The 25,333-nt window shown below is 38.0% G+C and overlaps 1 protein-coding gene and 1 long non-coding RNA gene across 3 annotated transcripts; one reads left to right on the top strand and one right to left on the bottom strand.

Moving 5' to 3' along the window:
• Positions 1 to 1,273: 1,273 nt before the first annotated feature.
• On the bottom strand, positions 1,274 to 21,696 carry LOC121509488. Of its 2 annotated transcripts, XM_041786911.1 has the most exons (20): positions 21,621 to 21,696; positions 19,949 to 20,104; positions 16,154 to 16,304; positions 15,885 to 16,036; positions 14,888 to 15,041; positions 13,715 to 13,907; positions 13,425 to 13,519; positions 13,122 to 13,308; positions 12,580 to 12,677; positions 12,317 to 12,470; positions 12,079 to 12,197; positions 11,304 to 11,471; positions 10,021 to 10,134; positions 8,264 to 8,316; positions 7,856 to 7,970; positions 5,596 to 6,877; positions 5,364 to 5,518; positions 4,858 to 4,927; positions 4,321 to 4,522; positions 1,274 to 3,312 (listed from the first exon to the last, which is right to left on the bottom strand). In XM_041786911.1, the coding sequence occupies exons 3-20, from the start codon at positions 16,221 to 16,223 to the stop codon at positions 2,851 to 2,853; spliced, it is 3,843 nt and encodes a 1,280-aa protein (XP_041642845.1). In that variant the 5' UTR covers positions 16,224 to 16,304; positions 19,949 to 20,104; positions 21,621 to 21,696; the 3' UTR covers positions 1,274 to 2,850. The 2 variants fall into 2 exon arrangements, with proteins under 2 accessions (XP_041642845.1, XP_041642846.1); XM_041786912.1 differs by lacking the exons at positions 19,949 to 20,104; positions 21,621 to 21,696 and adding an exon at positions 17,185 to 17,216.
• Positions 21,688 to 25,326, top strand: LOC121509492. Its single transcript, XR_005991879.1, has 3 exons — positions 21,688 to 21,766; positions 23,091 to 23,213; positions 25,246 to 25,326. It is a non-coding gene; the product is annotated as an uncharacterized LOC121509492 (long non-coding RNA).
• The last annotated feature ends 7 nt before the right edge of the window (positions 25,327 to 25,333 follow it).

Raw genomic sequence — 25,333 nt, 5'->3', positions numbered from 1 at the left:
CTGAAGGTGGCATGCTTTTTAGGCTGTGCGGGCCATGTGGTAAGATAGGTAAGATGATGATGTTTCCATGGTGGGTGATGAGAGCTGGCATGCTGGAGTGGCTCGGGGATGCTGGAGATCACTGTTAAGCCCTCTGGAGGAGTCGTGGGACTAACTGGACGAAACCCAGATGAAGGAGGGTCCCCACTTGACAACCCCATTGAAGTGCTGTTTTTTTTTGTTTTTTTTTTTGCTGCCCATTGGTCTGACAAGCATCTAGCGGTACTGACCTCTGTTGGCTTCATTTTGAAAGATTTTGAGTGCGTACCAGTTACTGCACTGGTTGCTGCATTTGTTTTTGAAGTAATCAACATTTTGGCTGACAGATGGCAGCAAAACCCCACATTTTCAATGTTCAAAGTGTTCAGGATTTGAGGAGGAAATTTTTAAAAGTCACATAATGTTTAAATTATAAAATTAGTGAAGGCTGATCTCCAGTTTGCAGTTTTGGTTGTCTGGCTCCTTCTTGTGGTAGCTTACCGAGAGACTTTTGATTTGAACTGTTACACAGTAAATGCCTGCTTTCATGTCAAGGTATTCATTTAACCTTCTATAAAATACCATTGTTTAAAACATGGCAGAGTTGCATTTGATCTAAATTACCTGAAAGAATTGAGGCCTGATTTTATTTTTTTTTATGGTACAAAATGACAATGGCCATCATCCTCTATTGTAACAAAACAAAGACAGTAAATCACACTTTATATTCTGTCTGGCAGAAAAATGTATCTCCTAATACTTATGAGAAGGGTATAGTTTTAAATCAATAAAATCCCTTGCAAGAAATGTGTGAGTCTTTAAAGGCTGTCATTATTCCTGATTCAAAGTTGTTTTGTTCATCATGTTTTCCAAGGGTATATTCTTCTCCACTCCTGGATACCTCTCATTTCAAGAGTTAAGCCGATATTTTCAGCACAGACATCATGGCAGAGGGGAATAGGCTGAAAAGAGATGAGGACAGGACAGAGGGCTGACAGGAAGTAGGTAACTGCTAAATGTATTTCAGACAGTTGTGATTCTGGACAAAGTTGTGATTCTTAAATGAACTACAAATATGAACAGGCGTAAATGAGTAACAGTGTGAGCTGATTCAAGAGTAGACATATAGATAAAGGATATGAAATGCTAAATGAAAAGCTTGACAATATGGTTCACCAGCTAAACATGTTATATGCAATAAAATCGCTGTAGACTCTGGTTGTATTGTGTTTATGTTTATTGATACAGCCCCACATTGCCTCCTTTGGTATCAAAAGTGTGTAACAGTCAGGCAGCAAGATAAAAAAGAATGAGCAGGTCACTGAAACAAAGAATGCAATATTTTGTGGCAGAGTTAAATTTCCTTGGCTGTTTCACTAAGAAATAAACTTTCAAACACAATTATGTAATAATGTATATGAACTACCCCATAACTGATATTATAGGCCTATTATGAGTCAGAGTGACATAGGTGGTTTCTATTTCAGTAGCAAAACAAAGAAAAAGTAAAACAATCTGAGAAATAAAGACTAGCAACTAAGCTTTGTACAGTAGTAGCCTGTACTATATTTTACATTGATCAGAGTACATAAAGAGAGTTACACAAAAGGTACCGTGCTAAAGCTATGACACATCTTCAAGTGGCTGCTGTAAAAAAAGTCAGCTCAATACGCTTTTTTCTACTGTAAGCTAACCTCAGTTTGGCGTTATCCTGATTTACCCTCTAGTTTAGAGTTTGGTGTGGTGCTAAATACCACTCACAGTCACAATATGTAGAATTTTAGCATACAAAATGTCAAAAAATAGTTCTGAAGACCAGAAAAGTTCTGAGCTGTGATGAGACATGTCTTTCATTACTGTGGCTGTAACGACAGAGCCACCCTAAATGACATAAATTGTTTATCATGCCGTGAAAACATTAGATGTTACTTGAAAAATGCTACATAATGCTACATGACGTGTGCTGAATCTCTGTTGCCTTATCTCATTTATGGTTTCTGCTGATTACTTGTGATGGACCAGAGTTATTCTCAGCCTTCTGCTGTGAGTTCAATTACCTAAGCTTAACTTGAGAGACCAGGCTCAATCTCTGCAGCTTTCTTTCTCATTTGAACCAACGACTCTGTTCATTTAAAACTGCATCCCTTATGTATTGAAGGAGAAAAGCTGTTAAAAGTGGCCTTCTCAGTTTGTGCTATAAGCGACCTTAGAATGCTTTGCAAATAGCTTGCAGCATGAACCAGTAAGGCCACTTATAATGGCTTTATAAGATTTCTAAGATAGAGAAGAAAGGTCTGCATACTAGGGAGCTCCCATTTTACATATTTATTACCACCAAGCAAACATGCTCTTCCTCAGCCTTGCATGCATCTTGCATGTGCCATCTTAAATAATCATGAGCATGCATGTGACAAAACACAACTGAAGTCCACCATTATCTAGTTGGGTACCAAGACGGTTATGCAATGATGGAATGGAGACAAGTCAGATGCATTCACAAGTCTGAGGAGGAGCATGTTGGCTCAAAACATCTCTTGTTGGAAAGAAATATGTGCAGACCTTTTTTCTTCTATCTTAAGATGTTTTGGATCCAGCACCTGTTAACTGGTGTGCATGTCTTACTGAACTTAGTTTTAAATGACAAAACATGTAATTTTTATCCATTTATTTAGTCTAGAAATGCCCTGTTGTTCTTGTCTCTCATTTAAATGTTATATTACACATATTCCTTAGCATGGCTGCGGTTGTATATTTATAGTAGAACATGGGTTGTTGTTTTAGATGTTTGATTCCTTTATCTTAGCTACTTACTTTGATGAAATCTGCACTTGATTAGTCATTTTCCTGACTGTTAACTAATGTTGGACCAAACAGGGGTGCAGCCACTGACGTGGAATTAGAGACTGAATTAATATGAGTGCTAGTGCCTCCTGCCACTGAAACAGTGGCTGCTGGGTAAAAATGGACATCCACTGCAACAGTAGTAAGGCCCAAGGAGACATGATGTGAGAGGAGCAGAGGAGGGTTGCCATGAGAGATGCTGAGGCTGTGATGGATTGGTGCTCCACATGATTCAGAACTCTGCAGGGTTAATGAGGACCGCAGGCCTGCAGCAGGTCTGGATGGTGGAGAGGGGGAAGCTGAATGAGAGGGTAAGGACGATGGAGGGGGTAAAGCATCCTGACATGGGCTGTGGTTGTCTCCTGTGTTACTGGTCCAGTCCTCGGCACACTGCAGGTGGATGCTGGGCTGTGACAAACTGCAGCCCTTCTCCTCCTCCACAAAGGGATCAATCTGACAAAGACAGGAAAGCAGTTGTGAATTAAAACTTAACTTCAACAATGATACGTCATCTTAAATTGACCTCTATTCATACCTCTTATCTTTAACCCCCACACATACTGACTCAAATGACAACACTTAAGACACTAAAATTTCATAAAGCTCACTCTGTAGACCAATAAGGCTTTCTCCTTTTCTCAATTAAATCACTTTAACTGAGAGTTATCAGCTTCAACTGTGCTTTTGATTAACAACAAATATTATGCTTAATAATTAATTATGAAAAATACACAATATCTGGTCTAGGATTCTGTGTGGGTATCAGTTGAATGCAAGCGGCAACCTCTGGTCCTCAAAAGTGAAGCCAATGCAGAATTGCAAAAAAAATTGCAATACCACGAGTGTCCACTTGAGGCTGGCTACAGGAACACCGGAAGTCCCGTACTCAACACATTTTAAAAGACAGTTTTTGTGTGTGTGTGTGTGTGTGTGTACCACAATCGTTTTGATTATATTTAGGGAAAACCCTACTGCACACTGATCTCATTTGATTGACAGATAGCTTTACAGGCAAAAGCTACCTCCTGTCAACCAGAGACAGCGATTTCAATATGGAAGCTGCCATGGATTGGCTTCAAAAGCTGTTTGAGTCTGCCGATTGTAAGCAGACAGCTGACATTTGAAGTCACTGACATCAGCTATCAACAGACTGTACTAAGATTAACTGCTCTGTGATTCTATGTTGGGGGTGGAGTAATTTCCCATCAAGACCAGTGTTGTGGACTCAGATATTTGGCCTGCTTAAATTAAACCAAGTCAGAAAAGAGGTGAACAACTTCCTGACAGGATAAATCCAAAACTCAGTCTCACGTAGACCTCAGAGATTTCACGTTTACAGCAACCTTATTTTAAACATATCTAGTGTGTTAAATCATAAATTTCGTATTTTACTTTACAGGGACTTTAATACAAACTTTAAAAATATCCTTGAGAGACTCAAAAGTTTCTTTGTTGTCAAACCTTTGTGTCAAGAATGGGCTCCGGATACGTCTCTACAGTGACTGAGTGGTTGTCCAGAGTGGGTGGTGTGTCCTCCTGAACATCGTCAAATGTGGGCTCCATCTGCACAGTGACCAGGCTTGGTCCTGGAGGTTGGGCTCTGGTGTCAGATGTGTTGGGGCTCTGCTCAATCACAGCCACGCAATCATCGCTCTCAAAAGCTCTGTGGAAAAACAGCCTCTTGTTCTGTCTGTGTCTTTGATGCAAAGTTCAACCTATCATTACACGTATTAGACTTGTTCTAATTGACATTGTGAATCCAATCAATCTTTATTGGTATCGTGTAAATACAGAACCAATTATCTCAAGGCAACCATGAGCTCAAGTAGCATTACAGCGGCGAGGAAAACCTTCCCTTAAACAGGCTGGAACCTCGAGTAGAACCAGACTCATGCCTAAGTCATGCCAGGGTTGGAAAGGAGTATAGTAGGGGGACAAGCAGGAAGAGAGAATAGATGGATGCAGAAAGAAAGACAAGAGAAATTAGAGTGTATCTACCTGTTTTCATACATTCGTCCTGCAGCACGACGTTCAGCGTGTCGAAGGGGAACACCTAGATTCCTCTGAGCTGTCAATGAATTAATTAATTGGTGAAGGAAACAGTTTAATATTGTAGTAAATATGCTTTACACAGATTTAGTTAACAGCGCTTTTACATCTAAATAGTAACAAATTTTATGTGAAAAGCTGTTTTGCGTCATTAAAACACAGGTCCAAAACAAGAACAGAATTCACCAAAATGAAGTATAGTATCAAGTAGCAAATTAAATGATCCCTAAGCCAAGGTCACACTAAACATGTAAAGTATGATATAAAAGCCTGATCTGACAGTTGTACGTTCTTGGGACCCATCCGTCTCAAAAATGGATCATTTCATCCCATGATGCGATGGCGTATTCTCTTTCTCCAGCTTCTTTGACCAATCATAATTAAGCATATTTCCCTTATTCTAAACTATTCCCTGAAATATTCATGCTAGCATATGAGGTGACTGGGGCTCTGACCTGCTCGGCTCGTTGGTGCCGGTTCATTCTTCTGGACGACCGAATAGAAAGTAACAGTAATGAAGATGAAGACCAAAGACACACCCACTCCCACTACAATGGGGATGTCATGTTTCTCCAGCACTGGAAGCCATGATGGGGATTGCTGTGTTACTCTGGAGTGTAAGACAGAAAATATGTAAATCCATAATATCCATATTCACAACACTGAGCATCTTAGTATGTTAGCTACCTTGGGTCATTGCTGGTCATTGGTGATTGGGAGGTGTTCCTTTTAAGCCACTCTGTCAGCTTTGTCTCATGTTCTGATTTATCTGACTGATCTGCTTCACCTTGCCTGCTTGTATTTGGTTGCACCTGATCAGAAATATTGACCTGATGAATGACAGGAATCTCAGGATCCACTGTTGGAGGATTAGGGGTTTGATTAGGAGGATGAATTGTAGAGATTGAAGGCCGAATGATGAAAGGGTTTTTGTGTTGGATCAGAGAAGTGTCTGTCCGTGGTTGGGGAGCTTCTGATTGGTGCAGTGTTTGCAACGATTGATGTTTGGTTTGAGAAAGTGTTGCCATTGTTGAATTTGATTTGAGAAATACCCGTGACAACTGGCTATAAATCTGGGATGGTTGAGACTTTGTGACCGTAGGAGTTTTTGTGGGGGGCAGATGATGTTGGATTGTTGATGACTCCAGTTGAAACTTTGGGACAAAATTTTGAGAAAATGTTTGATGATTATCAGACTGAGGAATTTTCAAGAGGGTTGGTGAAGGCTGCGTTTTCTGAGGTAGAAGAGAACCTGGATTTTTTAGACTGGTTTGAGAAATCTGGGTAGAGGTTGGCTCTTGGTATATTTGGTAAAATTGTGTTTCTGTAACAACCCAGTTTGGCTGAGTTGGAGATCGGTGTGATTCAGCATATAAAGCAGAAGACAGGGTGTCTGAGCCAGGATAGGTTGTCTTGGACTGCGTTACAGGAGACAGTGAATGCAGAACCAACTGTGAACTCAGGAAGCCAAAGGGTCCAGCGACAGGAAGCCTTGATGGTTGAAGAGAAGCTGAGCTCTCAGTAAAAGGATTTGTAATTTGACTGGATGGACCAAGATGGATATCCATCTCCTTAGAGTTTGACTCACTGCTGATGTGATCCTGAAGTTGTACACTTGGCAGTGTCAATGTCAAATGGGACAGACTGTCAGTGTATAGATACTGAAGGGTTGTGCTGAAAACTTCACCAGCAGCTGTTGATGTCTGGCTCAGTGGTTCACTAAGTGGAATCAAAAAGGGGTTACTAGTCTCCGGTAGGGAGAGGTTTAGCTCTACTGACTGAACATTTGGATGTGGAGGATTCCCCAATGTTGGAGGCTGCATCTGAGTGACTAACAGCTGAGTTGGGTGGGTTGTTGGCTGAATCCGCTGTTGCTGTAAAAGTCGACCAAATGACATCTTTAACTCTGCCACAGCTCCCCTTAAAATTGTTGGCTCTTTATTTCTAGTAGCACCACAGTCTGTTGAGCCTGGAAACAAAACACAAAAAAGTTGATCCCTTCTTTTTTCATTGCTATAGCACATTTGCTTTTAACTTCCATAATTATCTTAATTTAAGTTCAGGGATGGGCAACTTTTGTTACCAAGAGGGCCATATTTATTTTATTGCCAATGCCAAAGTGCCAAATTGTGACAGATTGTTGGATATTCTAAACTGAAACCCTCTGATTACAAATAATTCAATGAAAGGAAGAATATGCATCTTTCATGATAATTTATTAAACCAACATTTATGTTTCTGAACTCAGGTGCAAATAGAAATAGTTAATCCAATGAGAAACACAAAGTTTAATTAATTTCAAGCAGCTTTTTGAATGCGGTTGAGGTTACTTTATATTTATTTTGTATGTTTTCTTCCAAGTTTACTAAAAAGGAAACAAAAGTAAATAAAAAAAAAAATCAAAGAAATATAAATAAAAAAATAAAATAAATACAATTTAAATAAAATAAAATGAAAAAAAATACAAATGAAATAGAAATACAAATAAATAAATTAAGAGGTTAATGAATTAATTACTATTTTTCAAACAAATGAAAAGCTTAAAATAACTTGTATTAAAATGAATTACAAATTAATTTGAAATAAAATAAAAAAATAAAAAATAAAATAAAATCAGAATAAAAATGTAATAAATCAAAGGAAACTGAAAAGAAGTTTTAATTTATTTTGATTTAAAAAAACTAACATTAAAGACTGGCCATTTACCAGCAGTGCAAGACTATAAGAGAAATGTTTCCGTTTTTTATTGTTTTTATGGAAAAAATTCCTTTCTTCCTTAAAGTTGATAATTTATTGGTATTTGAAATAGACATTGGGGGGTTTGCACTGAGGTGGAGGGCCACATGTGGCCCCTTGGCCCTTGGCTGCTAGCTGCCCACCCCTATTTTAGTTGGAAATAGAACTGATGTAGCTGTGAAGAAATAGAAGTACTCCTTTTAGCACTTACATGTTACCTCCTCATGTTGTGTCTGTACATGAGGACGCTGTGTCATCTGAAGGCGCTGCTCGGCCACAGAGTCACGGGACCAGGGGACTGCTGGTTCTTTGCTAGTGTTGGTGCTCTAAAGGTATGTAGACAAAAACTCAGAATTTCCAAACAGGCACAAACTTGTGAATTTTGGAGACAGCGTCACAAAACAAGCAAGGCATAGGTAATAGGCCACAGCTACCAGTGCAGTACTATACTGTTACTCTTACACCAAAATGTCACCATATAAAGTTGCAAAGAGAACGCACAATCAAGAGTAACTCACAGCTTAGACAGAATCCACAAAGAAAAAATCCCACCGAGTCTGTGCGCCACTTTGCCACAATGAACAAACTCAGCAGAGAGCTTAAAAACTGTATTACTCACAGCAGACAAGACCAGTGTTGTCTGCTTCCTTCTATCAGCTGGATGATGTTCATCTTTGAACAAAGAACAGCACGAGGGAAAATCAGCAAGAAAAGAAACCTGTGCATATGAGGAAAGGTGAGCATCCTGTAATGTTTTTGAGGTGTGTAAATGTGGAAACTATCTCAAGTCAGCCCATGAAAACATGTGACATACAGTAATATGAATTAAATTCTGCCTTCAAAGAGAGGATGACATTTTTTTCTTTTGTTGATTTTTGCACCCCCTGTGAATGAAACAATAGTTCTTGCTTTTCTCAGATTATCTTGCCCTGTAAAAACATAAATACTTTACTTTAACAATCACAAACTGTGAATCCAAAGGGATATTTCAGTATTTTAAGTTGGGTTGTATGAGGTACTTTGACTCCAGTGCCATTAGCCTCCAGTGGTTTCAGAGATTTGCCCCTTTAAATGTGACACACTTGGAGGAGCTAGGCTTACAGGTATAGTTTCTCTGTGTAATTTTGCAGGTTTTATAGTACAAATGGGCCAAAAACCCAATGCTGGCTAAATTGTATACTATATTCAATTTTTTAAAGTCTGCTGGCTTCGCAGACCTATAAACAGCTTTTCAGATACGCTGAGGCAGAAGAGTATGTAGCTGAAGCTCACATTGCAAACACAGAGGCTTTCTGGGTGAAAAATAAAATGATTCAAAAATCTTCAGTATAGCATACAGTTGAGCCAGCATTGGTTTTTGCCCACTTTTCCTTGAACTCTTTAAACTGTGCGGCTCTGCTGTACCTATCTGCTACACTGTATAGCCTAGTGTCTCCAAGTGCGTCCTGTGTGAGGAGGCAACACTTTCTTAAATCACTAGAGGCTAACAGCAGAACTATGGTAACAAGTACCTTATACAACCCAACTTCAAAAATACCGAAATAACCCTTTAGCCACAGAAATTGTACCTCATTTTTTTTATCAGTGAACTCATTTCATCTGACACTCACATTGCGACAGTAGTTGCATGCATACACGATTAGTACATAGAAATACTCAGTCTTGTTTTGGATAGTCTTGTTTGCTTTAGTGACTTAAATAAAGGCATCAGTATGGAGTGCTGCAGAGATTATGTATTTTTAAGCTGAACAACAAGTTAGTATTGCACAAGTTCCATTGACAAAAAGCCTGTTAATTTTAATCAGTGAGTTTCCAGATTAACACTGAAAGTAAGCTCTGTGGCAAAAAAGAAAAAGTTTATGACATTGCACATATAGTTCATCATAGTCAGCTGACTTCAATATCACTGTCACAAAGCTCCCAACTTTTGTTTTGCACTCTCACATCTCCTATGCAAGACTTGCTTTTTAGTATGACCCACAAATTACAAAGTTGAAACAGAGTGATTTGGCACAAAAACCCACACCAAGGGCAGTTTACATCTTTGTCGAGATGAAGTTTTAATGTCCCCAACAAGCTCTGTAGTCCTAGTTAGCCACTTGTTAGCAACTTAATTTTTTATGATGTGAAAAAGCTTCAAAGAGTGCAAGTGAAGCAGTTCCAGGTGTTTTTCATGCTGTACAAAAAGCTGTTAAAATCTCTTCAGTGTTCAGCATCAAACCAAAAAGAGACGATGGAACCAGAAGTGCTAAATGCCAACATATTGCCAGATTTCAGGACTCATTACTGCAGCACTCTATTGATTTTAATCTGTTTCATTAAAATCTAAAAACTCACCGAATCTTTACAACTGAACAAGTAGATGTAACTGTGTACCTGTGACACGGAGGAGGATGTGTCTCTGGTGTTGTCCTGCTCGATTCTCAGCAGTACAGTAATACTCCCCTGCATCAGAATACTGCATGCTGGAAATATGCAGACTACCATCTTCTACAAGGGACACAAAGGAGCATATCATTAAAGAGGGGATATTATACTTTTCCGATTTTTAAAACATAAATATAAAGTCACAATATTGGGTGTCCATACTTCACGTCTGCAAATTTTCAAACCGCAAGATAAACGCACGTGGCAGTATTCTTGGAATTAGAGAGTAAACTGATGAAAACGGTTTGTTGGGAATCTCTCTGAGATCTCTCCGAGATCTTTCTGAGACGAGATTTCGATGGAGCAAACTGATGAGGTCATTGCAATAGGATCTCCTGACTGGTTCATCCGTGCTGCCGGCAAAGTGGAACAGACCGCCCACACAAGGCCTTTTAGCCATTTAGTAACACAGTAATTAAACACTTACCAAACAGATACGTCCTGCTCTATCCTTCGCTGCTGCTGGTTTTCTTCCCCCTCTCTCTCCAAACTATCAGGATCAGCCTCTGGGTCTAACACGTACGGACGTATATCAAAATTCGCCATAATTTACTCATTCAGACCAGTTCATTCAAAGTTTACAAGTACTAGCATAGCAACATAGCCACATTGGAGGGGGCAAGCACAAAACATTGAGTCCTGTCGCCGGCCAGCCTCCGGAAAATCGGCCAATCAGAGGAAAGTAGGTCCGTGGAGAGGGGGGTGTTAAAGAGACAGCAGCGAAAGCGAAGCGTTTCAGATGGAGGTTAAAATAAGGCTTTTTCAGGATGCCAGTGTGAGAAACATGAGAAGTTTTTCGAGCTGTAAACCATGTGAAGCTACTATGTGGGTATCAGAGAGATGGTGTAAAGCTTTGAAAAAAGGCATAATACCCCCACGTTAAAGTCAAGAGATAAAAATGTTTCATATCGTTAGCCTCATAGTATAATTACCTGTCATATTTTAAGGTTTTTAGAAAAGTAACGCACAATGAATCAGCGCCGTTAGGAGAGTATAGTTAGGCAGATATAAAAATTTGGCCAAATATGACATAGGCAACTATGCAATGAGGCTAACAATTCAGTTTATGTATATGTAGGAATCTGATTTTTTTTATATATACACCTTAGGAGTGTATATCTAATGGAGATCAATCATACAAATGGCAGCATTTGGTCAGTACACAGAAGAAGGGGTGGGGAAATTAGCACGTTACCTGTGTAGAAATTCCCTTGATCACATTTAGGACTCACCATCAATGTGTCTTTCTATAGTGGGGCTGATGGGTAAATGTGTATCTGCCCCCCCTCGGGTCCAGGTATATGTTATAGGCTGAATCCCAACAGCCCTGCAGGGCAGGACCACCGAAGCTCCAATCCTGCAGCTCACCTGAGCTACAAAGGTCACAATGATGGGACTCACTAAGAGGAAAAAAGAGAGAGCAAAAGGCGAAACAGGCACTTGCTTTATGCAAGTTAACAAAAAATGTATCAAATAAAAGAATTTAGGAATTCAATATATGTTACTAGGTCAGAACGTAGATAGTGCATCACATTACTTTCAATTACCTTTTAAAACCTTTGTCGGTACAATCCTGGTTTTAAGTAAAGCCTTCTTGATTTTTAAGTTCTTACTTCATTTGAGAAGGATTATAAGATACAAAATGTATTAGCCACCAAAAGATTTGCTTAGCGTAGCCTTGAGACCTGAAACTAGTGGAAATAGTGTGAGCAGCTTTGTCTAGAAGTAAAATCGACCTTCTGGCTTATGTAAAACTCAGTTACAGCACTTCAGATTTAGAGGTTATGTCTTAGGCTGTACCGAGTAACATTTAGCAATTACTGTCGCAAAAATTTGAATCTTATCTCAGATATTCAATGGCTTTTGAAACTATGTGCTACAAAACCATTGCAAAGTAACACAATAATGACCAACATGGAGAGTTGACCTGCATCTTAACTAACAATGTGCTTACATGTTCTTTAAAGTTCGTACTTTACTATGTAAATAAATGAATGTCAAAATTACCAGCAACTCTCAGTGTTGCTCCACTGCTGCTTTGGCCCAGTGTGTTGGAGGCCTCACACACATACACTCCTTCATCATAGGTGCGAGCTGATTGGATGTAGAGAGTAGCATTTCTCTGCCTGTATGAAAAACATGTAAATCCTAAACATTAAAGAGCTACAAGAAAGAAAATCTTGTCAACCATTTTTTCAAAAAAAAAAAAAAAAAAAATAGTCTTCTGAACAAAAACTAAACTTACCCAGAGGAAATCCTGCCCCCAGTCACTTTGGAGTGACCTCTCTTCATCCAGCTGATGGAGGGCAGAGGGTGACCTGACACCTGACACCCCAGCACCACCCGAGCACCCATGGGTACCGTCAGCACCTGAGGCCATACTTTTACTGATGGAGGGGCTACCAGGCAAAGATAAGAGGCACAAAAATGCACAAGACAATTAGGTAAGGCAATATTTGAGTGACCATTGGAACAAGAGTGAAAAAAAAGTCTGTTAGAGAGTTATACCCAGCACAGTTAATGCGGCTCTCCTGGAGGTTAGAAATCTTTGAAGGAGGATGTTTGAGGCTCTGCAGAAGTAGCTCCCACTGTCGTACTCTTGGACTCTGCAGAGAATGATGAAAAGACACAGTTAAAGAAAATCTTAAATTTGGTTGCAGATTTTTTGTCATCAAGTAGCCCTGAATGTAATGGTACTTTTAAACATAAATATTATGGCTGATGAGTGCAAAGGCTAAAATTATTTGCTTTAATTAAAAAAAGCAGCATACTTAGAAATGCTGCAAATTCCAAAAGAACTGACTGAAACGTGCAGCAGAGTTTGACAACGGTGTTAAGACAATTAAAAGGGGATCTGTCAAGAAGCCATTTGATGCAGCTCAATGAAAAAAACTCTATCTAGCATTTACTGAGGGGAAACATAAAATTAATCATCATTAACATTCATTTATATTTTGGTCTCATATTTTCATAGGAACAATAGTTAATTTACACAAAATTACCACAAATATATTAATATAACAACAACAAACAAAACAAATGCAAAGCACCTGTGGAAGAAGAGGTCTCCAGTGGGCAGCATGCTCACATGGTTTGATGGAGTATAAAGTTTGTTGTTTTTGAACCAGGACACCTGAGCTGTAGGTCTGCTGTATGGTGGCCTGCAGGTGACAGTTACATTTTCTCCTCTCTTCACCGTCAGGTTTGTTGGCTGTTTGATGAAACTCCAGTCCATCTCTAGAAACACAATATTCAAGTTTAAACAGCCTATTCTAACCAGTTAAAAATATTTAATTAGGGTTGAAATGGTTCAATTGAAAATTTATTTTTTCATTAATATTAGGTCACATTACCTGCTGGAAGAAGGAAGGCTGTTTGTGACCTGACAGACTCTTTCTCATTCGATGCTTCGCAGTGGTACAAACCCTCATCCGCTTTGGTTACATTCCTGACAGCACAGTAAGAAGTGAGACATTAGTCACGCAGGATACAAATGTATATAATAACTTGCTTAAAACTACATACAAAACAAAAATATTCAAAAGTAGTAGCATTTTCATAGTGTGTAGGTCTTTATTTATCATAAGAATCTGGTTAAAAAACAATAAGAATGAATATTCTGTTTGTCTCAGTTGTGCTGCACCTGAATGTGAGCAGCTGTCCATTGTTCTGCAGGTTAAACGAGGTCAAGCTGTTGGTCAGGAGAGAGCCGTCTTTGAACCAGTGCACCATGGGAACAGGGAAGCCATGAACAGTGCAGTGCATTGACACCTCTGTTCCCATAGCAACAGTGATGTTTTCAGGGCCCTGGATGACCTGCAGCCTTCGAGGGACCCCTGCAAGGCAGAGTGCAGAGACATAACCCGGCAACAAAAATGTATGTTGATAATTTTTTAAAATTACAACAGGTTTTAAAAAGAAGTTTAATTGAACAATATTCTTCAGGATGTATACAAAAAATATGACATTAAATCCAATACTTTTTCAAGACTCTCTTCATACATTTTACACCCCAATGAATCTTCAGTTTCTTACCCATTTAATAAGCAACAAAGTCACATACTGTAAATCTTTTGATAAAAATATGACAATATAAACAGAAAAATGCTGGTAGTATTCTTTGTTGTAGCATTCTAGGTGCATTTTGAGATCAGACCACGAGAAAATATACCTCAGTTTGATACCATAACGTAGCTATCAATGGATGGTCTGATTTTTGTACTAAAGCGACCTGAAAGTGGTTATAGTATTGCATTAGAAATCCCTCCACTGTTGCAGATGATAAGCTTTAGCTCACTAAAGTTGAGTTCTAAAAATGTTTATAATTTATTTCCATAAGTTTAGATTAGCTGTAAATTATCCCAGCAAACAATAGAGACATATTGGTACATCTAAATTTATTAATTATGTGTACAAGTATACATAAGAGCAAAAGCAGAAATACTAGCCTTCATCCATATAAATGAACTGCTACAAAATATAAGTCCTTACAGACTTGCATGTAAAAAGCCTTAAATTTCCCTAAATTGATTTATCAACTTTAAATACACTATTTAGACCTGTGGACAACCTATCCCTGTGTCCAGTTGGGTTCTAAAAGAAATTTATTGGCAATAATGTGCTGCCAGTCTCTGATCTATTTCAAATCTTAGAGAAGCTGAGGAGAGGAGAATTTGTCAACACCAAGATGTGGCAAAACTTCATTTTATCAATAAGATTAACTTCATTACATTTTTGGTAATGTACAGTAATTGCTAAGTTCAGTGAACAGTGACCTTTCTCACAGCTTAGAATAAAAACATGAGCTTGAACTCACCTAGGACTGTTAGCTTAGCCGGTCTGCTCTTCTTACTGATGTTTAGTGAAGGATTGTGAGTGACACAAACATATATCCCATCATCCTCCAAAGTTACATTGAAAAGGTGCAAAGTGCCAGAAGTCTTCTGCTGGTTACCACCTCCATACTCACCCTAAACAAAAAACCGCAGTCAATGGACACTATAGCTAAAGGGAACACAAACTTTTCTTGTTGGAACTAGCGACTTAGCATACAACCAATATATTACATAACCACTACCATGGGGAATAATTGGCAAGAATATTTATTTAGTACCAGCATCCAGTAAGCTGCATGTCCCTCTGCTTTCTGCACTAATGCGGGACATTATATCACATAAAAGGCCTGCAGAGTCAAGATGCATTTTGATTTACACTGTTGATATAAAAAACAAACTAACTTTGAAATAAAAAATAAACTGAAACACTCAAATTAATATTTGGGAAACAATCGGATTCCTTTACTTTTTCCATTTCAGACTATGAAAACAGCAGTGAATGTTTGGCTGAAGTTTGAATCTATGCATTTTAAATCAAATAGCATTAAATCTGCCTACAGTTGATCATTAGGGGAACAGAGGAGAAGCTGGTTTCCTTGGCTTTCTCAAGCATGAAACACATATGAAGGTACTAAAGCACAACTGGACCTATGATATCCAAAACATCTATCCGCCAAGATAAGTCTCCTCTCGGCTACTTGCTGGACCTCCACATCTAAAAAAGTCCAGCTCTAAAGGTTCTCATAGGTGCCTCTAGTCCAGATGCTGAATAATAAGGGCTACAATAAGGATACTTTGGTGGACATGAAAGCTCAACATGATGAAACAGACTCTTAACAATAGCCAAAACAAGCAAAACAACAACAACAGAAGTTTCCACGGTAAAATAAAAATTCTACAGCATTAAATCAAAAGGGGAGTATTGGCTTGGCTTTATTGTATGGTGCTGAAATTCATTTAATGAATGAGTCTACTCACCTGAATCTGTCGTCCTCTCTTGACCAACATCTCATCTTTGAGCCAGGTGATGCTTGCAGGAGCTGAACTTTCCCCTGACACACACTGAAAGAAAACCCCCTCTCCTTCTCTAGCGGTTTGGTCTTCAGGACTGAAGAAAACCTCCTCCAAACCTGGTACAGACCGGAAAAATGTAACATTTAATGGCATTCTCCACCACCATGAAACAACCCTGATGTTTACAGACAACATCAACCTTAACTGCCTTACAATAAGAGCTAGAGGCTCACCAAGTTGGGAAGAGACTGCCAGACTTGACAGGATGATAACGCAGAGGAGGGACGTCATCTGTGTGAGCATCCAGATTCAAACATGCGTCCTACTGCAGAGCTCCTTGTGAATCAAGAAGAATACTCCATAGAGCTTCATCCATGATGTCAGCTGAGAGAGCAAGCACACATTAAAGGAAAAGGTCCAATTTTAATTTTATAATGTCAGCAGTTAAAACCTGAGCTGTAATTTCACTTTACTGATGACCTTACATAGTGATGGTGTATTTTATTACAGCATCTGCTCACTTTCAACTATCCATTTTGGTTTTTGGGAATCAGACCTGGTGAAGTTGTTACACAGATGTGGCTTCCGATTGAGGCCAAAGCTCTGGAACGCTCTTCCTCTTCATGTTAGACTGTCTCCCTCTCTGCCTGTCTTTAAACCAAACTTAAAAATGCACTTTTACTCCCTGGCTTTTGGCTCTGCTTGAGAATATGGCTTTTAATCCTTTCTGTTTTAATTGATCCATTTATGTCCTCCAGTTTTTACTTTTGTCCTGCGTCTGTGTTTTATTGTTTGTTTTATTGTTTTTAATTTTTACTGTACAGCACTTTGGTCAGCATTTCGTTGTTTTTAAATGTGCTTTATAAATAAATTTGGATTTGAAGATAAGACAGTGGATAGCATCGGAAAATGGGCAGAGTAAATAAATTACATGCAGGAAAGGCGCAACAGGCTGGATTTGAACCCTGACTCCCCACATCCAGGACAACAGCTTCTGCACATTGGGTGCACGAACATAACCACTAGGTTATAGATGGTCCCAACATGAATGATTTAAAAGCAAACAAGACCACAGCACAAAGACCGACAGTTTCTATAAATGCACTTTGATGCTTGAAGATGCTGCCACTGTGTAGGTGTCAGGCACACTGATAAAGAGTATGCTGCAGAAATGGCTGTCCTTTTCTACAGAAAAGTTTCTCCATTAGATATAATGGGTAATGAGTAATTTGACTGTTGAAAAAAAAACAGGAAAATAAATTACCTTAGAAAATGCCATTTACACATCTCCAGGACAAAACCTGGAAAAAGAATGAGATATACTTCATTTTCCAAAAGAAGAACCAAAATTTAACAATAAAATGAATATTTTATGGATCAGTAACCAGTCCTGATAATTGCCATTTATAAGAGGCAGAGACTGGCAAATAATCTTCAGTTAAATCATTGTAGGTTTTTGTAACCAACTCTAGATATCTAGAGTTTTCTATCTAGTATTCAACTACATCAGAAGATAAAAAAGGAGAAAATAATTCTATCTTTATTCTATCTTGTATTTTCCCCTGGTACTTACTTCTGTGATGGTTATGTTTTTGTAAAATAAGAGGGGTAGGTTTTAATAAGCTTTAGCTTCTGCCTACATCCTTTCGGTTAGCTTGGAAATTTAGAAATTTCATTTTGATCTTGTAAATTTTTTTATTTGTTTCAAGTTAACTGAAATAAATTTCTTTCATTCATTCATTCACTTAAAACACCATAAACAGCATTCTTACAGCTGACCTCACTGGATCTTAATTTTGCACAGGATCTACATTTTGTTAAACTTCTAGCAAATTTTTTCAGCATTATTTTTGAAATAACTGCCTCTCATTTAGTGTCTCTTGCTCTTAATGCCCTCCCCTCTCTTTTCTCTTTTTGACTCATTCCTATTTTGGTTGTGAGTCTATTGCAGCAAGCTCTGCTTTGTCCTTTTTAGTCCCTTGAATGGGCTCAACCACTTTATAGAGCTCACATTGTGGCCCTCCACTCATTGAACATGAGATGAAAAGAGGCTGCGGAGCTTTGTACTATGAAGATCAGTTATTGGTCCTCTGCAAGGAAAGCTGCCTGTCTGATCACATATGCTTTCATGATCTTCAATATGTCCATGTAAGGTCTGATCCTTTATTGTTGCAATGTGCCACTAATTCAGCCTATGCAATGCTGAATTTACACAAATATCAAGGCATGTTGAAGCAAAACATGCCAAGAATACAGTTTTGATCTTGAGAGGAACATCAAGGGTTAAAACTGAATGATTAAGGAGGAAGGTGGTGGGGCTTGCTTCTGCACTTAGTTTTATATATTTAGAATAAAAGCAGACATGACAGGTTTTCATTAAGTGTGAAGTTTACAGAATTTTTTTACAAGAAAATGTATGTCAAAGTGTGATGTCATCATAGTGTCTCCCATTAGAATTTGTTTTTTTTATCTTCTCAAAATTGATGCAGTCACATATTCATGCACTGCACACCTGACACATTAAGTTTCACAAAGTTTCTGTGCTCAGGCTTTGGGGGGGGGGTTTGGCATCAAGCCACATCTTAGGAAATACGTTATTGTGACATATCAAGAGGAGGCACTACAAGCAGCTTTACATATAGATCCCATCACAGAACTCATTTGAAAAACAGACAAAAGAATCTTTAAAAGTTATGAAAAGAGTATCCCAATCAGCCCCGAGCATATTTGGTGCATCATGTCTTAAATATTCAATTACAATTAAAAGTTTCTGAACCTTGATCTTTTGAATTGACTGAAATCTAAAAAAAGATATCATAATCTCCCATACAGTAAGATATAACTGCATTACATGATGATATTTTTTCTCTAAAACGTTTTTGAGAGGAGTTTACAATTAATACAACAAAATACCCCAAGAGGTCTGCCTGAAAGATGAGGGGAAAAAAAACAAATCCTTGATTTCAGACATGAGAACATTATTAACTAGAAAAGCACTCGGAGAGCGCAGACCTCCACCATTAGCCCTTTCTCCCAATAGTAAAGAATCCTTCAAAAAATTCCTGGATCCAGATGGTGATCCAGATCACTCCCAAAATCTAATCAGCTCTTCCCTATGCCATTTCTGATATTTCCTGAAAGTTTAATCAAAATCCATCCAAAACTTTTTGAGTTATGTTGCGAACAAACTAACTAACAAACCCTGCAGATCACATAACCTCCTTGGCGAAGGTAATGAGTTGAAATGAGTCAGTGAATCACTCGATTGGCTTGTGGCTGGTTATACTCACATAATGCTGAGAGCCTGTGGGTGTGAATTTGTGACTCAGATCATTTACACTGTTTAGCATTTCATTACGGTTTTTAGCCCACACATTGACTTGTATAAATATTTTCCCATTCAAGAGGCCACAGGCCTAACAGGGAAAATTTAATTCAGGGATTAAAAAACAGAGGCTAAAATTATGTGTGCAGATGTCTTCTATTGCCACTGAAAGAAAACATTATTGATATGCAAAGTAATGAAACTACATGGGAAAAGATCTGTGAACGCATGAGTACCTCTACATTTGAGTATCAAGAACCATGCCCCAGTAATATTGTTTGATAGTGATAAATCTTCATCATTTATGACATTCACAACTGTCATTAGTAACATAGTGCTTCTACATCAATGTGATAGTTAAAAACGTATAGTTAATGAATCTTTTTCCACTATTTTATTCCTACCACTGTTTTGCAATTACTGTAATATTATTATTTGTCTATGTTGGTAATCCCTAATTGCTTTCTATTATTTAAGATTAAATAACCTTTGATTCAGTTCTGGTGTTTTTAAATCTCTCTTTAACACCCTTGCTCAGCGCAGTGTTTCTAAAGCATGCTGGGCAGCAGACTCTTTGCAGAGTTTAAATTTGCATGAAAAATACACCAGCCTACTACATAACTGTATCATGAAACACAAGATTTTCATAACGCATCATTTTTTACCTGGTCCGGCAACACTAAAAGAGCATGAAAAGTCTTACCATGCTGGGGTTTGTTTTTGTTAGTTTTTCCAATCAGCCCATCCGTCCTCATCCAGTTTCTGTCAGTCTGAGCAGTTCCTCTGATGCATTCACTCAGCTTCCAGCTGCGAGCGAACAAGCAACTGCCACACGCATGTGCTAGATGTCCTCCACCCCCTTTCAAACACACAAAAACACATACACAGTGTGCATTTTTCACACAACAGCTGTAATGAAGCAAAAAAAAACCTTAATTGTTTCCTCTTTATTTAGACACTAAACAGATGCAAAACTGACAACACACTAACACTCTCCTCACAAAAAACATGATAATTAAAATATGAAGCCAAGTGTCCTCTGATTGTAATCAGTGAGGGATAATTTCAGTGGATGTAGAAGAAGGAAGTCATATAATATGTTGAGTATATTGCCCAGCCTGGTGCATATTTTGGGGACAAAAGAATCCCTTTAGAACTGGTGCTGGAATTGATCTTAAATCAAGTATATTTGTATCAAGTGAGCATCTCCATTACTGAAAATGAAGCTAATGTCTGCACTTCTTAAGTCCTTGAGTTCTCGAGAGAACATGTAAAATTTAGTCATTATCACAGGAAAACATACTGAAATGAATTATATGGATGCATATCCCCTTACGGCTTCCACTGAAAGTAGCAGCAGTAAACTATGGATTAGCTCTTTTCAGTGATGCAGATCTTTGGCTTGGCTCAGTGGGAAGAGCTGGCTCTTTCAGCTCCCAAAGTACTTAATGGTTAAAATTTGTGAAGGTTGCTAATATGTGTACTTAATCATTTGTGTATTTTCTGTAATATATGGGGTTGTCTAAATGTTTTGCTGCATAAATAATTTTTAAAAAATCCTGAAAATGATTAAGAAAGTATCTATCAATCTATGAACAGCTCATCATTCAGGTGCCAGTTTGGCTTCATTTGAACTGCCAAGTTTAGCAATGTCATAATATATGGTTGATATTTGTGCTGGTGTTCTACTCTAACTGTGTTCGATTTCTAAAAATCATGTAATCATTTTTTCAAAATATACGATCTTGCAAAAAACTTGGGGGTCTTACTAAATCAGCTCACTGGTTGGGTTGTATCACACACCTGATATAAAACATTACATCATCAAGCATGAGGTTTGCCTGTGGTAGAGAAGTGTGGAGAAACTACCACCTCTACTAATCAATCACATATCACACAGCACACACAACATTTATTAAAATAATAATAGTAATAATTATCAAAAAACGGCTCTCAAACGGATCTTATTGTTCACTGTGCAGAGGCTATTTGGATCAACTACCATACATGCAAGTTATGCAATCTTTACCTCTTTGATACTGATTTCTTCTCTAACTAAATAGTGGTTGTTAGTGATTGATTTCCTAGCATACGGTGATCCAGACCTTAGCTTAATTTGGACATTTCATTGCTTAGTACTGGTTGAGATAGTTCCTCTAAAATATAGGTTAATGGGGGTAGTAATGACTACTGCGATGTTCAATCAATATTTGTGTAGCGCTAAGGCCATTATCAAGTGATGAGGCTTTTAACAGAAATATTCAACAAAGGAACAATAATGTTTTCCTCACATTAAACATTAATTCAACTCTTTATTATTCGTTTACAGGCAGAAGAAAAATGTGCTTATTTAAGAGATGATTTACGTTACAGACCTTTCCTCAAGAAGATGATGACAATCAGCTGTCCACTATAGCTTGTTCTTTTGTTTTGATGCTAACACGCAGACTTCATCATTTGTAGGCTTCTTTGTTTTCTCGTCCAGCTCCAATATCAGGCTGAACATTTCATCGAGAATAAGGTTTTTGATCATTATTCTCCTTTTAAACTCACAATGCTATTAAACAGATGTACAAAGTGCATTTGCTGCAAAGTAGCAAATGTTAGCGCGCTAGCAATCGCGCTACACCTGCATCACGCCAGTGTTCTAGCTTGCTGAAATTAGCATTTAGTAAACAAACACCATACATCAGATGCTGATGCGTAATCAGCCTATTTAGCTCTTGTCAATCCATAAAATTATCTCTTTTTTGGGGGGTGGAAATAGCTATTATTATACTTCTTTGAGTTGTTTTAAAATCATTTATTATGCTTTCACATGAGGATATTTAGGAGGATGCACTGCACTTCTTTGGGTTCATTTTAGCATCTGGGTGGAAAGAACTAGATGGCACTGTACTTGAGGAATATCAGTAATTTTACCTCTGCTAAAAATCCAGTCAAACAAGGTAACTACTCTTTTTATTGGAAAGAAAATTCTTCCACTCCTTCCACCCATGTTTTTAAAATAGGATAAGAGCACATATTAAACAGAGCTGTCTGCAGTGGCCTCTGCCTCTCCTCTCTACATGCATGTCTGCAGCTAAAGTACTGTAGTCTCTCCACATGTCTACTACAGCCAGTCCAGTGAAGTCCTTGCAAATGTAAATTAACCATCCATTCAGCATAATCAAATGGAAATTAAAGTACAAATGCACCAATTTATAATCTATGCAGAAAGGGTCATTTTAATTAAGCAGACAAAGACGGCAAAATGTAACAGTGTTGGATTCAGGAAAACATCAAACACATAAATCCACCAAAGCACACGAAGCATTTTCCAGTTCTTCTAAATAATCTGAAGGAAAGCAGAGTTAAATATAAAAGTACAAATGAGGTGTCATTGTGATCAAGTCCCATTAACGTACTTTTTCACTGTACAAGAAACTGTTTTTGTTTTTAATCTAGCTACTGGTATGAATCAATATTTTCCTGAAATACACAGGGGTGAATGTTTTTGACCCTCACTGGCAGTGTGCAGATGCAGACACAGCAAACATTCAAAGAAAGCATACATGGTTCATTTGTTTTAATTTTGATTATTGGCAGATTATGACAGCAATTAGTTTCACTTGTAATGAGGAAAATCTAAGGGGTGTTAGTAAAATATTAGCTGTAAAAAGACTGTATGCTTCAGACTTTCCAAGGTGCAGGTACTGTGTATGGAGGTGCAAGCCTTTTTTTTTTTTTTTTTTTTTTTTTTTAAAAATTTCAAAAACCATTGCAGTCAAAAATCTATCTATCTATCTCTCTATCTATCTGTCTGTCTGTCTGAAGCATGATGAATGTTTACTGCTTAATCACAGAAGCAGCAGGAAGATCATGGACACAAGAGGTGAGAGGAGGAGGAGAAGGGCGCCCTGAGTGTTGAAGTTTGGCTGTGCAGCTCCATGGAGCTCCATCAAACACAGAGCCTGCTGCAACATTTGGTGAGTCTCGGTACTTATGCCTGCAAAACATAAGGCAAACACAGTGCTTAACAAATTTATTAGACCACCCTAACCCTAACCAAAGTAAGGTTTATGCCACAGCTGCCCTAAATTAACAGCATTGGTAATTACCAAAATCATTTTTTATGTTTCTGCAATGGTTAATACACCAATATGTAGAGGCTCTTTAACTCAAATGATATTTTTAATACTAAAATATAATTATTATTGTTATCCATGAATTTTCAAATTTACTGATTTACAAAAAAATGGAAAAAATGGTAAAGTATTAATATTTCTTGATTAATATGTCAAATTATAGTTATTTACTTGCATTCCGAACAGAAAAATGAGTTTTAGTGGTTGAATGTTATGCTTGATTAATTTCTGACTTCTCAGAGAAGCCCAGTGAGCCGGCTCAAATTTGAATTCAGTTTGAAATCCCTCATTCCTGTTCAAAATGGTAAAACGTGGAGAGCTCACTGAAAATGAAAGAGTCTGCATTAAAGCACTTCATGATGCTGGATGGTCTTTGAGACAAATATGACAGGTGGTCTAATAAATCTGTTAAGCACTGTATGTACAAGGCAGAATCTGATAAATTGTATCAAACTTCAGTGGAACACCTTACCATGTTTGGACCATTCCCTCCAGGTGTTCACAAACTCCTTTTCATGGCTCCTCCCAGAAACTTAAAAAAAAGACGAATCAGGACTAAAGCTGAGATAAAAAATAATTAGGCTATGTGTATTAGTATAACACAAAACTGCTTTACTTTACCTTTGGAGTGCTCTATCAGCAGATGTTTCAAGTCCCTGAGAGCTCGGGCAAGATTCTCCAGCTGGTGCTGCAGGTGGAGGTTTTCTTCTTTCAGAGTGTGGATGGTGTCATGGAGCTCATAGGCAGAGCTTCTCTTTGATGGCAGAAAACTCAAAAGTAAAACTGTGGTGACTTGCAGGCTGGAGAACATTTTAACATCATTGAGTTTGGTCACCGTCTCATTAAATCCCTCAGCAGCCCCAGCATGTTGCAAACTAAAGTAGGGTTGATGATGTTATTTAAGAGCTGGCCTACTTCACTGTCCAAATTGATTTGCTGATGGGTAACTAAATGCTTCAGCCAGATGACCACTCTGAAGGATCAATTGTTCTGTTTGGATACCAGAGCCAAATTGAACAGAAACATAATGGAGTTGTTTTGCAGCTGATACACTTTCTTCGCAGCAAATAGCTCTAAATTGACAAATTCAGTGGGTCTGGACTCTAGGGTCAGTAATATGACCCAAAACATGATGGTGTCAAAGTTCCTGCACACCTGTAACTAATGCTGTACAAAATCAAGATTAATATCATAGAGTCTATAAAACATAGGCTAGATGTTGTCTTAGTAATGCCACCCACTGGGTTATGGAGAATCTTTGAAGCAATAAGATAATGGCAGCCAAGCTGGAAATGCTAACTCTACCTAACTTTCAATCAACTTAGTAACAGACAAAGGTGAAATTGAGGTGGGTCTTATTTCCACATTTGTCTGTCAGAAGGAACTTTTAACATTGGTGTTAACAGCAAGTCTTTGATTTCTCAAGGCAGCCTCAAGTGTGGACTTGTGGAAGTGCAGTTCTTTGAATCTCAATGTTTGCTTTAGGTTGCAGCTTGATTAAAATATATACTTACAAAAAACTTGTGGTTAATATAGCATACATGTGAGGTGAACAAATGAAAGCATCCAGGTTGGCCACAAAAGGCCATAATGGTTGTCAAGACCTTCTAAAAAGCAAAACAAAAACAACAACAATAACAACAAAGATTGAATAAATAAATTAATTTGAGCATAGAAAGGGTCTATCCAAACATAAGTGAAAATGTAATGAGTCTGGGGGTCATTTTGTTGATTCCGTTTTGTCAACAACTGAAAGAAGTTTAAAATTACAAAACATGGAGACTTAAAAAATTGCGCTTGTGTACAAAAAAATCCACCATCCATTAACCTCCCCCAGTTAATCAAACATTACAACAACATTTATTTTTTGCAGACTAGAAAGTATCGCTGTAAACAAACGAACAAATAAATGGATGCTATCAGGGTAAGGATGTCTCTGATACGGAAGTGCTTCAGAAACG

This window comes from Cheilinus undulatus, linkage group 5, assembly GCF_018320785.1.
Source record: "Cheilinus undulatus linkage group 5, ASM1832078v1, whole genome shotgun sequence".
Classification (NCBI taxonomy): domain Eukaryota; kingdom Metazoa; phylum Chordata; class Actinopteri; order Labriformes; family Labridae; genus Cheilinus; species Cheilinus undulatus.
The sequence above is the reverse complement of the archived record's forward strand: the minus strand, read 5'-3'. Positions and strand labels throughout refer to the sequence as shown.

What these genes read in the sequence shown, in the direction of transcription:
- LOC121509488 (XM_041786911.1), bottom strand. Translation starts at nt 16,223, where the DNA reads ATGCTCACACAGATGACGTCCCTCCTCTGCGTTATCATCCTGTCAAGT. An exon ending in GGCAGTCTCTTCCCAACTTG is followed by an intron (nt 16,037 to 16,153) that starts GTGAGCCTCTAG and finishes GGTCTGTACCAG; the next exon opens with GTTTGGAGGAGGTTTTCTTC. An exon ending in GGACGAATGTATGAAAACAG is followed by an intron (nt 4,523 to 4,857) that starts GTAGATACACTC and finishes GTTTTTCCACAG; the next exon opens with AGCTTTTGAGAGCGATGATT.